Genomic DNA, 14,296 nt, shown 5'->3' on the forward strand with positions numbered 1-14,296 from the left:
GTCTCTGGGAGTTGTGTTGTCTGTCTCTGGGAGTTGTGTCTCTGGGAGTTGTCTCTGGGAGTTGTGTTGTCTGTCTCTGGGAGTTGTGGTGTCTGTCTCTGGGAGTTGTGGTGTCTGTCTCTGGGAGTTGTGGTGTCTGTCTCTGGGAGTTGTGGTGTCTGTCTCTGGGAGTTGTGGTGTCTGTCTCTGGGAGTTGTGGTGTCTGTCTCTGGGAGTTGTGTCTCTGGGAGTTGTGGTGTCTGTCTCTGGGAGTTGTGGTGTCTGTCTCTGGGAGTTGTGGTGTCTGTCTCTGGGAGTTGTGGTGTCTGTCTCTGGGAGTTGTGGTGTCTGTCTCTGGGAGTTCTGTCTCTGGGAGTTGTGTGTCTGTCTCTGCAAGCAAACAGACAAAGATCCATTCCCTGACAGTAAAGTATTGTTGTTCCCCAGACCCATCTTCGGGGCCCCCCTGGCTGAGGCAGTGAAGAGAACAGCCCTGTACGACGGGATCCAGCTCCCTGCCGTCTTCAGAGAGTGTATCGACTACATTGAGAGCTACGGAATGAAGTGTGAAGGAATCTATCGCGTCTCAGGTACATCAGAGTATGTATGAGGGGGTGTGTGGATTTAAGTTTGAACAAAAATATGTTTACATTTTAATAATTGTAACATACACAGAGTATACCAAACATTATTGAGTTGCGTTGCGCCCCCTTTGCCCTCAGAACAGCCTCAACTCGTCGGGGCATGGACTCTACAAGGTGTCGAAAGCGCTCCACAGGGATGCTGGCCCATGTTGACTCCAATGCTTCCCACAGTTGTGTCAAGTTGGCTGTATGTCCTTTGGGTGGAGGACCATTCTTGATACACACAGGAAACTTGTTGAGCGTGAAAAACCCAGTAGCGTTGAAGTTCTTGACACAAACCGGTGCGCCTGGCACCTACTACCATACCCTGTTCAAAGGCACTTAAATCTTTTGTCTTGCCCATTCACCCTCTGAATGGCACACATACACAATCCATGTCTCAGTTGTCTCAAGGCTTAAAAATCCTTCTTTAACCTGTCTCCTCCCCTTCATCTATACTGATTGAAGTGGATTTAACAAGTGACATCAATAAGGGATCATAGCTTTCACCTGGTCAGTCTGTCAAGGAAAGGTGTTCCTAATGTTTTGTATAGTCAGTGTATAGGATGATGTGTAATAGTTAATACATAACATGTTGATCCTAGCAGCACTGTCTATTATGTTCTAACTCATGTCCACCTCCTCCCTCCCTCCCTCCCTCCTCCCTCCCTCCCTCTCTCTCTCTCTCTCTCTCGCTCTCTTCTCTCTCCTCCCTCTATCTCCTCCCTCCCTCTCTCTCTCCCCTCCCTCCCTCCCTCTCTCTCTCTCTCTCTCGCTCTCTCTCTCTCTCTCTCTCTCTCTCTCTCTCTCTCTCTCTCCCTCGCTCTCCTCCCACCCTCCCTCCCTCTCTCCTCCCTCTCTCTCTTCCCTCCCTCCCTCCCTCCCTCCCTCCCTCCCTCCCTCCCTCCCTCCCTCCTCCCTCCCTCCCTCTCTCTCTCCCTCTCTCTCTTCCCTCTCTCTCCTCCCACCCTCTCTCTCTCTTCCCTCTCTCTCTTCCCCCTCTCTCCTCCCTCCCTCCCTCTCTCTCCTCCCACCCTCTCTCTCTCTCTCTTCCCTCTCTCTCCTCCCACCCTCTCTCTCTCTCTTCCCTCTCTCTCCTCCCACCCTCTCTCTCTCTCTCTTCCCTCTCTCTCCTCCCTCCCACCCTCTCTCTCCTCCCTCCCTCTCTCTCCTCCCCCCCTCTCTCTCCTCCCTCCCTCTCTCTCCTCCCACCCTCTCTCTCCTCCCACCCTCTCTCTCTCTCTCTTCCCTCTCTCTCCTCCCTCCCACCCTCTCTCTCTCTCTCTTCCCTCTCTCTCCTCCCTCCCTCTCTCCCAGGTATGAAATCTAAGGTGGATGAGCTAAAGGCATCGTATGACCGTGAGGAGTGTCCGTGCTTGGAGGAGTATGACCCTCACACCGTAGCCAGCCTGTTGAAACAGTTCCTCCGAGAGCTGCCTGAGAACCTGCTGGGACGAGACCTGGCGCAACGCTTTGAGGACGCCTGCAGTCGATCAGCCGAGGCTGAGAAGGTGAGAGGACAGTATGAACAGAACTGGATAGTGATGGGGGACTAAATCAATACGGTTACATATCAGGATATCATTTTTGACGATATATTGGTATCGCAATATTGTTTTTTGCGCTAGTTGGCTGTACCTGCACTAAAACTAATTTTTCCTTCATAGCTTGATCTCCATCTTCTTTTTAAATAAGGAACCAATTTGTTTCCAGCACTTTTATTGCCATGACTGATCAAAACTAGTTTTCTCATGGCTCTCTCTTGTCCCTGTGCAGCAGACATATGGTGAGCAAGATGTTAGGAACATCGAATCGCAATAAAATCACAGTATGGAATCACAATGCATATAGAATCATGAGAATCGCAATACACATCGTATCGGCACCTAATTATCGTGATAATATCGTATCGTGAGGTCCCTGGCAATTCCAAGCCCTAGACATGGGTCAAATTCAAAATGTCAAATACTTTAGAAACCTTGAGCTGCACGTGATTTAGTTTTCCTGGTAAAACAGAACCAATCGAGTAGCCCCAATAAGTGCAAACTCCAAACTAAATCAAGCACTTTTCAAATAACAGCGAGTTCATCGGCAACATCTGGCAATTTGATGAAATATCGGATAAAGTTGTTTTTGAATGTTTTGAACGATCAAGATGGATGTAAAGGTGACAGTGTTCTAAAACTGTGTTTTATTTGTCAGGTGACAAAGTTCTAAAACAGTGTTTTATTTGTCAGGTGACAGAGTTCTAAAACAGTGTTTTATTTGTCAGGTGACAGAGTTCTAAAACGGTGTTTTATTTGTCAGGTGACAGAGTTCTAAAACAGTGTTTTATTTGTCAGGTGACAGAGTTCTAAAACGGTGTTTTATTTGTCAGGTGACAGAGTTCTAAAACAGTGTTTTATTTGTCAGGTGACAGAGTTCTAAAACAGATTTGTAGTGACAGAGTTCTAAAGCGGTGTTTTATTTGTCAGGTGACAGAGTTCTAAAACGGTGTTTTATATGTCAGGTGACAGAGTTCCAGCGTCTCTTAGTGGAGGTGCCCCCTGGCAGCCGTCTGCTCCTGTCCTGGCTGGTCACTCACTTGGACCATGTTATCACAAGAGAGACCGACACCAAGATGAATATCCAGAATATATCCATCGTACTCAACCCCACTGTACAGGTAATAATAATACTTTTTATTTGTGGAGCGTTTTTTATTACATACAGGAATCACAACACAGCTCTGTACAGGGAGGAGAGAAGGAGACAGCTCTGTACAGGGAGGAGAGAAGGAGACAGCTCTGTACAGGGAGGAGAGAAGGAGACAGCTCTGTACAGGGAGGAGAGAAGGAGACAGCTCTGTACAGGGAGGAGAGGAGAGAAGGAGACAGCTCTGTACAGGGAGGAGAGAAGGAGACAGCTCTGTACAGGGAGGAGAGAAGGAGACAGCTCTGTACAGGGAGGAGAGGAGGAGACAGCTCTGTACAGGGAGGAGAGAAGGAGACAGCTCTGTACAGGGAGGAGAGAAGGAGACAGCTCTGTACAGGGAGGAGAGAAGGAGACAGCTCTGTACAGGGAGGAGAGGAGAGAAGGAGACAGCTCTGTACAGGGAGGAGAGAAGGAGACAGCTCTGTACAGGGAGGAGAGGAGGAGACAGCTCTGTACAGGGAGGAGAGAAGGAGACAGCTCTGTACAGGGAGGAGAGAAGGAGACAGCTCTGTACAGGGAGAAGAGGAGGAGAGGTGTGTAGAATGAGGGAGAGAGAGAGAACAGTCCTCAGTGAAACCCTGGCCCAGTTCCGTAGGGCTAATATACTTCCACAGGGGAACTATTTTGGGTTCTCTAGTTCCACTGAACCTGGACTAGCAGACTTCATTATCAGCACTACCAACTACTAGACTTTAGCTCAGAGGGCTAACACTGTGTCAGGGCAATTTATTGAATATGCATGTGACCTGTCTGTCTGTTCCCCTGTCCTCTCTCCTCCAGATTGGGAACAGGGTCCTGTACGTGTTCTTCACCCACGTCCGGGAGCTGTTTGGGGAGGTGTTCCTGAGACCCGTGTCCCGCCCCTCCGCTGGTCCAATGCTGCCACCATGCCGGCCCTGCCTGGAGACGCAGGACAGCATCAAGGAGGAGATACGACGACAGGTGTGTTTATACTAACCCATAATGAACAGAATGCAGTATTTATTCAACCTTTGTGACACTATGGTTTAATGTTTCTGCTGCATCCTCATTCCACTGAATGAACATGTAGATTTCGCAAGAAATTAATAGCTCAAAATGGGGAAATACAGTGGGGGAAAAAAGTATTTAGTCAGCCACCAATTGTGCAAGTTCTCCCACTTAAAAAGATGAGAGAGGCCTGTAATTTTCATCATAGGTACACGTCAACTATGACAGACAAATTGAGAAAACAAAATCCAGAAAATCACATTGTAGGATTTTTAATGAATTGATTTGCAAATTATGGTGGAAAATAAGTATTTGGTCACCTACAAACAAGCAAGATTTCTGGCTCTCACAGACCTGTAACTTCTTCTTTAAGAGGCTCCTCTGTCCTCCACTCGTTACCTGTATTAATGGCACCTGTTTGAACTTGTTATCAGTATAAAAGACACCTGTCCACAACCTCAAACAGTCACACTCCAAACTCCACTATGGCCAAGACCAAAGAGCTGTCAAAGGACACCAGAAACAAAATTGTAGACCTGCACCAGGCTGGGAAGACTGAATCTGCAATAGGTAAGCAGCTTGGTTTGAAGAAATCAACTGTGGGAGCAATTATTAGGAGATGGAAGACATACAAGACCACTGATAATCTCCCTCGATCTGGGGCTCCACGCAAGATCTCACCCCGTGGGGTCAAAATGATCACAAGAACGGTGAGCAAAAATCCCAGAACCACACGGGGGACCTAGTGAATGACCTGCAGAGAGCTGGGACCAAAGTAACAAAGCCTACCATCAGTAACACACTACGCCGCCAGGGGACTCAAATCCTGCAGTGCCAGAATGTCCCCCTGCTTAAGCCAGTACATGTCCAGGCCCGTCTGAAGTTTGCTAGAGTGCATTTGGATGATCCAGAAGAGGATTGGGGAGAATGTCATATGGTCAGATGAAACCAGAATATAACTTTTTGGTAAAAACTCAACTCGTCGTGTTTGGAGGACAAAGAATGCTGAGTTGCATCCAAAGAACACCATACCTACTGTGAAGCATGGGGGTGGAAACATCATGCTTTGGGGCTGTTTTTTCTGCAAAGGGACCAGGACGACTGATCCGTGTAAAGGAAAGAATGAATGGGCCCATGTATCGTGAGATTTTGAGTGAAAACCTCCTTCCATCAGCAAGGGCATTGAAGATGAAACGTGGCTGGGTCTTTCAGCATGACAATGATCCCAAACACACCGCCCGGGCAACGAAGGAGTGGCTTTGTAAGAAGCATTTCAAGGTCCTGGAGTGGCCTAGCCAGTCTCCAGATCTCAACCCCATAGAAAATCTTTGGAGGGGAGTTGAAAGTCCGTGTTGCCCAGCGACAGCCCCAAAACATCACTGCTCTAGAGGAGATCTGCATGGAGGAATGGGCCAAAATACCAGCAACAGTGTGTGAAAACCTTGTGAAGACTTACAGAAAACGTTTGACCTGTGTCATTGCCAACAAAGGGTATATAACAAAGTATTGAGAAACTTTTGTTATTGACCAAATACTTATTTTCCACCATCATTTGCAAATAAATTCATTAAAATCCTACAATGTGATTTTCTGGATTTTTTTTCTCAATATGTCTGTCATAGTTGACGTGTACCTATGATGAAAATTACAGCCCTCTCTCATCTTTTTAAGTGGGAGAACTTGCACGATTGGTGGCTGACTAAATACTTTTTTTCCCCCACTGTACATCTATTTATATGGAAATACACATTTCTTTCCAGCTTCACCTCTGTTCATACAGTATGTTTTATTAAGGTGTTATAAACCTTAACGTTATTACATGCCCCCCAGGAGTTCCTGTTGAACTGCCTCCACAGGGACCTCCAGGCTGGGGTGAAGGATCTGTCAAAAGAGGAGAGGCTCTGGGAGGTTCAACGCATCCTCACGGCTCTCAAACGCAAACTACGGGAAGCCAAGAAACAGGCAAGGACACACACAACATCGTTAAATATGGCTCCATCTCATCTACAGCGCCTTCGGAAAGTATTCAGACCCCTTGACTTTTTCCACATTTTGTTACGTTACACCCTTATTCTAAAATGGATTAAATCTAAACAAAATGTTGGCCATTATGAGGGTATTGGGTGTAGATGGGTGGGATGTTTTATTTAATTGGATCCATTTGAATTCAGGCTGTAACACAACAACATGTGGAATAAGTTAAGGGGTATGAATACTTTCTGAAGGCCCTGCATGTGGCTCGGGGCCAATACCAATCACTACTGTCTCATCCTGTGTGTGAGAGACACTAAGTTGGCCCAAGAGATAGCCAGTCACTCTAAACCAGGGTTTCCCAAACGGTCCTGGGGCCTCCGCTGTGAATCACACAGCTGATTCAAATAACCAACTCATCATCAAGCTTTGGTTATTTGAATCAGCTGTGTGTGCTGGCAAAAACCAAAACGTGCACTCTGGGGTGGGGACCGAGTTTGGGAAACCCTGCTCTAAACTAACCAGCGTGTGTGTGTGTGCTGTGTGTGTGTGTGTGTGTGTGTGTGTGTGTGTACCTCTAGGAGTGTGAGACTAAGATAGCCCAGGAGATAGCCAGTCTCTCTAACCTGTGTGTGTGTGCCTCTGGAGTGTGAGATAAGATAGCCCAGGAGATAGCCAGTCTCTCTAACTGTGTGTGTGTGTCTCTAGGAGTGTGAGACTAAGATAGCCCAGGAGATAGCCAGTCTCTCTAACCTGTGTGTGTGTGTCTCTAGGAGTGTGAGACTAAGATAGCCCAGGAGATAGCCAGTCTCTCTAACCTGTGTGTGTGTGCCTCTAGGAGTGTGAGACTAAGATAGCCCAGGAGATAGCCAGTCTCTCTAACCGGTGTGTGTGTGTGTGTGTGTGTGTCTCTAGGAGTGTGAGACTAAGATAGCCCAGGAGATAGCCAGTCTCTCTAACCTGTGTGTGTGTGTGTGTGTGTGTGTCTCTAGGAGTGTGAGACTAAGATAGCCCAGGAGATAGCCAGTCTCTCTAACCTGTGGTGTGTGTGGTGTGTGTGTGTCTCTAGGAGTGTGAGACTAAGATAGCCCAGGAGATAGCCAGTCTCTCTAACCTGTGTGTGTCTCTAGGAGTGTGAGACTAAGATAGCCCAGGAGATAGCCAGTCTCTCTAACCTGTGTGTGTGTGTCTCTAGGCGTGTGAGACTAAGATAGCCCAGGAGATAGCCAGTCTCTCTAACCGTGTGTGTGTGTGTCTCTAGGAGTGTGAGACTAAGATAGCCCAGGAGATAGCCAGTCTCTCTAACCTGTGTGTGTGTGTCTCTAGGAGTGTGAGACTAAGATAGCCCAGGAGATAGCCAGTCTCTCTAACGTGTGTGTGTGTGTGTGTGTGTGTCTCTAGGAGTGTGAGACTAAGATAGCCCAGGAGATAGCCAGTCTCTCTAACCGTGTGTGTGTGTGTGTGTGTCTCTAGGAGTGTGAGACTAAGATAGCCCAGGAGATAGCCAGTCTCTCTAACCTTGGGGGGGTGTGTGTGTGTGTGTCTCTAGGAGTGTGAGACTAAGATAGCCCAGGAGATAGCCAGTCTCTCTAACCTGTGTGTGTCTCTAGGAGTGTGAGACTAAGATAGCCCAGGAGATAGCCAGTCTCTCTAACCTGTGTGTGTGTCTCTAGGAGTGTGAGACTAAGATAGCCCAGGAGATAGCCAGTCTCTCTAACCTGTGTGTGTGTCTCTAGGAGTGTGAGACTAAGATAGCCCAGGAGATAGCCAGTCTCTCTAACCTGTGTGTGTGTCTCTAGGAGTGTGAGACTAAGATAGCCCAGGAGATAGCCAGTCTCTCTAACCTGTGTGTGTGTGTCTCTAGGGAGTGTGAGACTAAGATAGCCCAGGAGATAGCCAGTCTCTCTAACCTGTGTGTGTGTGCCTCTAGGAGTGTGAGACTAAGATAGCCCAGGAGATAGCCAGTCTCTCTAACCTGTGTGTGTGTGTGTCTCTAGGAGTGTGAGACTAAGATAGCCCAGGAGATAGCCAGTCTCTCTAACCTGTGTGTGTGTGCTCTAGGAGTGTGAGACTAAGATAGCCCAGGAGATAGCCAGTCTCTCTAACCTGTGTGTGTCTCTAGGAGTGTGAGACTAAGATAGCCCAGGAGATAGCCAGTCTCTCTAACCTGTGTGTGTGTCTCTAGGAGTGTGAGACTAAGATAGCCCAGGAGATAGCCAGCCTCTCTAACCTGTGTGTGTGTGCCTCTAGGAGTGTGAGACTAAGATAGCCCAGGAGATAGCCAGTCTCTCTAACCTGTGTGTGTGTGTCTCTAGGAGTGTGAGACTAAGATAGCCCAGGAGATAGCCAGTCTCTCTAACCTGTGTGTGTGTGTCTCTAGGAGTGTGAGACTAAGATAGCCCAGGGAGATAGCCAGTCTCTCTAACCGTGTGTGTGTGTGTGTGTGTCTCTAGGAGTGTGAGACTAAGATAGCCCAGGAGATAGCCAGTCTCTCTAACCTGTGTGTGTGTCTCTAGGAGTGTGAGACTAAGATAGCCCAGGAGATAGCCAGTCTCTCTAACCTGTGTGTGTGTCTCTAGGAGTGTGAGACTAAGATAGCCCAGGAGATAGCCAGCCTCTCTAACCTGTGTGTGTGTGTGTGTGTCTCTCTAGGAGTGTGAGACTAAGATAGCCCAGGAGATAGCCAGTCTCTCTAACCTGTGTGTGTGTGTCTCTAGGAGTGTGAGACTAAGATAGCCCAGGAGATAGCCAGCCTCTCTAACCTGTTGTGTGTGTCTCTAGGAGTGTGAGACTAAGATAGCCCAGGAGATAGCCAGTCTCTCTAACCTGTGTGTGTCTCTAGGAGTGTGAGACTAAGATAGCCCAGGAGATAGCCAGTCTCTCTAACCTGTGTGTGTGTGTCTCTAGGAGTGTGAGACTAAGATAGCCCAGGAGATAGCCAGTCTCTCTAACCTGTGTGTGTGTCTCTAGGAGTGTGAGACTAAGATAGCCCAGGAGATAGCCAGTCTCTCTAACCTGTGTGTGTGTCTCTAGGAGTGTGAGACTAAGATAGCCCAGGAGATAGCCAGTCTCTCTAACCGGGTGTGGTGTGTGTGTGTGTGTCTCTAGGAGTGTGAGACTAAGATAGCCCAGGAGATAGCCAGCTCTCTAACCGTGTGTGGGGGTGTGTGTGTGTGTGTGTCTCTAGGAGTGTGAGACTAAGATAGCCCAGGAGATAGCCAGTCTCTCTAACCTGTGTGTGTGTGTGTGTCTCTAGGAGTGTGAGACTAAGATAGCCCAGGAGATAGCCAGTCTCTCTAACCTGTGTGTGTGTGTGTGTGAGTGGGTGTGGTGTCTCTAGGAGTGTGAGACTAAGATAGCCCAGGAGATAGCCAGTCTCTCTAACCTGTGTGTGTCTCTAGGAGTGTGAGACTAAGATAGCCCAGGAGATAGCCAGTCTCTCTAACCTGTGTGTGTGTGTCTCTAGGAGTGTGAGACTAAGATAGCCCAGGAGATAGCCAGTCTCTCTAACCTGTGTGTGTGTGTGTGTGTGTGGTGTGTGTGTGTCTCTAGGAGTGTGAGACTAAGATAGCCCAGGAGATAGCCAGTCTCTCTAACCTGTGTGTGTGTGTACCTCTAGGAGTGTGAGACTAAGATAGCCCAGGAGATAGCCAGTCTCTCTAACATGTGGGTGTGTGTGTGTCTCTAGGAGTGTGAGACTAAGATAGCCCAGGAGATAGCCAGTCTCTCTAACCTGTGTGTGTGTGTGTGGCGTCTAGGAGTGTGAGACTAAGATAGCCCAGGAGATAGCCAGTCTCTCTAACCTGTGTGTGTGTGTGTGTGTCTCTAGGAGTGTGAGACTAAGATAGCCCAGGAGATAGCCAGTCTCTCTAACCTGTGTGTGTGTGTGTGTGTGTGTGTGGTGTGTGTGAGTGTAGGCAGTGAGATAGCAGTGTGTGTGTGTGTGTGTGTCTCTAGGAGTGTGAGACTAAGATAGCCCAGGAGATAGCCAGTCTCTCTAACCTGTGTGTGTGTGTCTCTAGGAGTGTGAGACTAAGATAGCCCAGGAGATAGCCAGTCTCTCTAACCTGTGTGTGTGTGTGTGTGTGTGTGTGTGTGAGACTAAGATAGTGTGAGTAGCCGTGTGTGTGTGTGTGTGTGTGTGTCTCTAGGAGTGTGAGACTAAGATAGCCCAGGAGATAGCCAGTCTCTCTAACCTGTGTGTGTGTGTACTCTAGGAGTGTGAGACTAAGATAGCCCAGGAGATAGCCAGCCTCTCTAACCTGTGTGTGTGTCTCTAGGAGTGTGAGACTAAGATAGCCCAGGAGATAGCCAGTCTCTCTAACCTGTGTGTGTGTGTGTGTGTCTCTAGGAGTGTGAGACTAAGATAGCCCAGGAGATAGCCAGTCTCTCTAACCTGTGTGTGTGTGTGTCTCTAGGAGTGTGAGACTAAGATAGCCCAGGAGATAGCCAGTCTCTCTAACCTGTGTGTGTGTGTGTGTCTCTAGGAGTGTGAGACTAAGATAGCCCAGGAGATAGCCAGCTCTCTCTCTAACCTTGTGTGTGTGTCTCTAGGAGTGTGAGACTAAGATAGCCCAGGAGATAGCCAGTCTCTCTAACCTGTGTGGTGTCTCTAGGAGTGTGAGACTAAGATAGCCCAGGGAGATAGCCAGTCTCTCTAACCTTGTGTGTGTGTCTCTAGGAGTGTGAGACTAAGATAGCCCAGGAGATAGCCAGCCTCTCTAACCTGTGGTGTGTGTGTGTCTCTAGGAGTGTGAGACTAAGATAGCCCAGGAGATAGCCAGTCTCTCTAACCTGTGTGTGTGTCTCTAGGAGTGTGAGACTAAGATAGCCCAGGAGATAGCCAGTCTCTCTAACCTGTGTGTGTGTGTCTCTAGGAGTGTGAGACTAAGATAGCCCAGGAGATAGCCAGTCTCTCTAACCTGTGTGTGTGTCTCTAGGAGTGTGAGACTAAGATAGCCCAGGAGATAGCCAGTCTCTCTAACCTGTGTGTGTGTGTGTGTCTCTAGGAGTGTGAGACTAAGATAGCCCAGGAGATAGCCAGTCTCTCTAACCTGTGTGTGTGTCTCTAGGAGTGTGAGACTAAGATAGCCCAGGAGATAGCCAGTCTCTCTAACCTGTGTGTGTGTCTCTAGGAGTGTGAGACTAAGATAGCCCAGGAGATAGCCAGTCTCTCTAACCGTGTGTGTGTGTCTCTAGGAGTGTGAGACTAAGATAGCCCAGGAGATAGCCAGTCTCTCTAACCTGTGTGTGTGTCTCTAGGAGTGTGAGACTAAGATAGCCCAGGAGATAGCCAGTCTCTCTAACCTGTGTGTGTGTCTCTAGGAGTGTGAGACTAAGATAGCCCAGGAGATAGCCAGTCTCTCTAACCTGTGTGTGTGTCTCTAGGAGTGTGAGACTAAGATAGCCCAGGAGATAGCCAGTCTCTCTAACCTGTGTGTGTGTGTCTCTAGGAGTGTGAGACTAAGATAGCCCAGGAGATAGCCAGCCTCTCTAACCTGTGTGTGTGTGTGTCCTCTAGGAGTGTGAGACTAAGATAGCCCAGGAGATAGCCAGTCTCTCTAACCTGTGTGTGTGTGTGTGTGTGTGTAGGTGGTGTGTGTGTGTGTGTGTGGGGGCTGTGTGTGTGTGTGTGTGTGTGTGTCTCTAGGAGTGTGAGACTAAGATAGCCCAGGAGATAGCCAGTCTCTCTAACCTGTGTGTGTGTCTCTAGGAGTGTGAGACTAAGATAGCCCAGGAGATAGCCAGTCTCTCTAACCTTGTGTGTGTGTCTCTAGGAGTGTGAGACTAAGATAGCCCAGGAGATAGCCAGTCTCTCTAACCTGTGTGTGTGTGCTCTAGGAGTGTGAGACTAAGATAGCCCAGGAGATAGCCAGTCTCTCTAACCTGTGTGTGTGTCTCTAGGAGTGTGAGACTAAGATAGCCCAGGAGATAGCCAGTCTCTCTAACCTGTGTGTGTGTCTCTAGGAGTGTGAGACTAAGATAGCCCAGGAGATAGCCAGTCTCTCTAACCTGTGTGTGTGTCTCTAGGAGTGTGAGACTAAGATAGCCCAGGAGATAGCCAGTCTCTCTAACCTGTGTGTGTGTCTCTAGGAGTGTGAGACTAAGATAGCCCAGGAGATAGCCAGTCTCTCTAACCTGTGTGTGTGTGTGTCTCTAGGAGTGTGAGACTAAGATAGCCCAGGAGATAGCCAGTCTCTCTAACCGTGTGTGTGTGTGTGTCTCTAGGAGTGTGAGACTAAGATAGCCCAGGAGATAGCCAGTCTCTCTAACCTGTGTGTGTGTCTCTAGGAGTGTGAGACTAAGATAGCCCAGGAGATAGCCAGTCTCTCTAACCTGTGTGTGTGTGTCTCTAGGAGTGTGAGACTAAGATAGCCCAGGAGATAGCCAGTCTCTCTAACCTGTGTGTGTGTCTCTAGGAGTGTGAGACTAAGATAGCCCAGGAGATAGCCAGTCTCTCTAACCTGTGTGTGTGTGTCTCTAGGAGTGTGAGACTAAGATAGCCCAGGAGATAGCCAGTCTCTCTAACCTGTGTGTGTGTGTGTCTCTAGGAGTGTGAGACTAAGATAGCCCAGGAGATAGCCAGTCTCTCTAACCTGTGTGTGTGTGTCTCTAGGAGTGTGAGACTAAGATAGCCCAGGAGATAGCCAGTCTCTCTAACCTGTGTGTGTGTGTCTCTAGGAGTGTGAGACTAAGATAGCCCAGGAGATAGCCAGTCTCTCTAACCGTGTGTGTGTGTGTCTCTAGGAGTGTGAGACTAAGATAGCCCAGGAGATAGCCAGTCTCTCTAACCTTGTGTGTGTGTGTCTCTAGGAGTGTGAGACTAAGATAGCCCAGGAGATAGCCAGTCTCTCTAACCTGTGTGTGTGTCTCTAGGAGTGTGAGACTAAGATAGCCCAGGAGATAGCCAGTCTCTCTAACCTGTGTGTGTGTCTCTAGGAGTGTGAGACTAAGATAGCCCAGGAGATAGCCAGTCTCTCTAACCTGTGTGTGTGTCTCTAGGAGTGTGAGACTAAGATAGCCCAGGAGATAGCCAGTCTCTCTAAAGAAGACGTGTCTAAAGAAGAGATGACTGAGAACGAAGAAGAGGTGGTTAATATCATACTGGCACAGGTATTACACACACACATCCCACACACATCACACACACACACACATCACACACACACACACACACACATCACACACACACACACACACACACACAACTGATCTGTAGTTTATATTATCTGCTGATGTATGCTGAACAGTACTGATCTCTCTCTCTCTCTCTCTCTCTTCCCTCTCTCTCTTGTCCCCCCTCTCTCTCTCTCTCTCTCTCTCTCTCTCTCTCTCTCTCTCTCTCTCTCTCTCCCTCCCTCCCTCTCTCCCTCCCTCCCTCCCTCACCCTCCCTCCCTCCCTCCCTCTCTCTCTCTCTCCCTTCCTCTCCAGGAGAATGAGATCCTGACAGAGCAGGAGGAGCTGATATCTCTGGAGGAGGTGTTGAGGAGGCAGATATCTACAGAGAAGGAGGAGATCGAGAGGCTGAGGGCCGAGATCGCTGAGATACAGAGGTCAGAACGCTGACATACAGAGGTCAGAACGCTGACATACAGAGGTCAGATCGCTGACATACAGAGGTCAGAACGCTGACATATAGATCGCTGACATACGGAGGTCAGAACGCTGACATACAGAGGTCAGAACGCTGACATACGGAGGTCAGATCGCTGACATATAGATCGCTGACATACAGAGGTCAGAACGCTGACATATAGAACGCTGACATATAGATCGCTGACATACGGAGGTCAGAACGCTGACATATAGATCGCTGACATACGGAGGTCGGAACGCTGACATATAGATCGCTGACATACAGAGGTCAGAACAGACGCTGACATATAGATCGCTGACATACAGAGGTCAGAACGCTGACATATAGATCGCTGACATACAGAGGTCAGAACGCTGACATATAGATCGCTGACATACGGAGGTCAGAACGCTGACATATAGATCGCTGACATACAGAGGTCAGAACGCTGACATATAGATCGCTGACATACGGAGGTCAGAA

General features: G+C 48.5%; 1 protein-coding gene across 1 annotated transcript in view; it reads left to right on the forward strand.

Annotated features, from left to right (window-relative positions):
- LOC121580562 (ralA-binding protein 1-A-like) overlaps positions 1-13,803 on the forward strand; it is a 32,700-nt gene extending 18,897 nt beyond the window's left edge. Inside the window, 9 exon segments of the mRNA XM_045224923.1 lie at positions 427-569; positions 1,920-2,113; positions 3,112-3,267; positions 4,077-4,149; positions 4,152-4,198; positions 4,200-4,238; positions 6,096-6,227; positions 13,239-13,349; positions 13,669-13,803. Coding sequence (XP_045080858.1) covers positions 427-569; positions 1,920-2,113; positions 3,112-3,267; positions 4,077-4,149; positions 4,152-4,198; positions 4,200-4,238; positions 6,096-6,227; positions 13,239-13,349; positions 13,669-13,803 — 1,030 coding nt within the window.
- The last annotated feature ends 493 nt before the right edge of the window (positions 13,804-14,296 follow it).

Source organism: Coregonus clupeaformis, chromosome 14 (assembly GCF_020615455.1).
Source record: "Coregonus clupeaformis isolate EN_2021a chromosome 14, ASM2061545v1, whole genome shotgun sequence".
In the NCBI taxonomy this organism is placed as follows: Eukaryota; Metazoa; Chordata; class Actinopteri; order Salmoniformes; family Salmonidae; genus Coregonus; species Coregonus clupeaformis.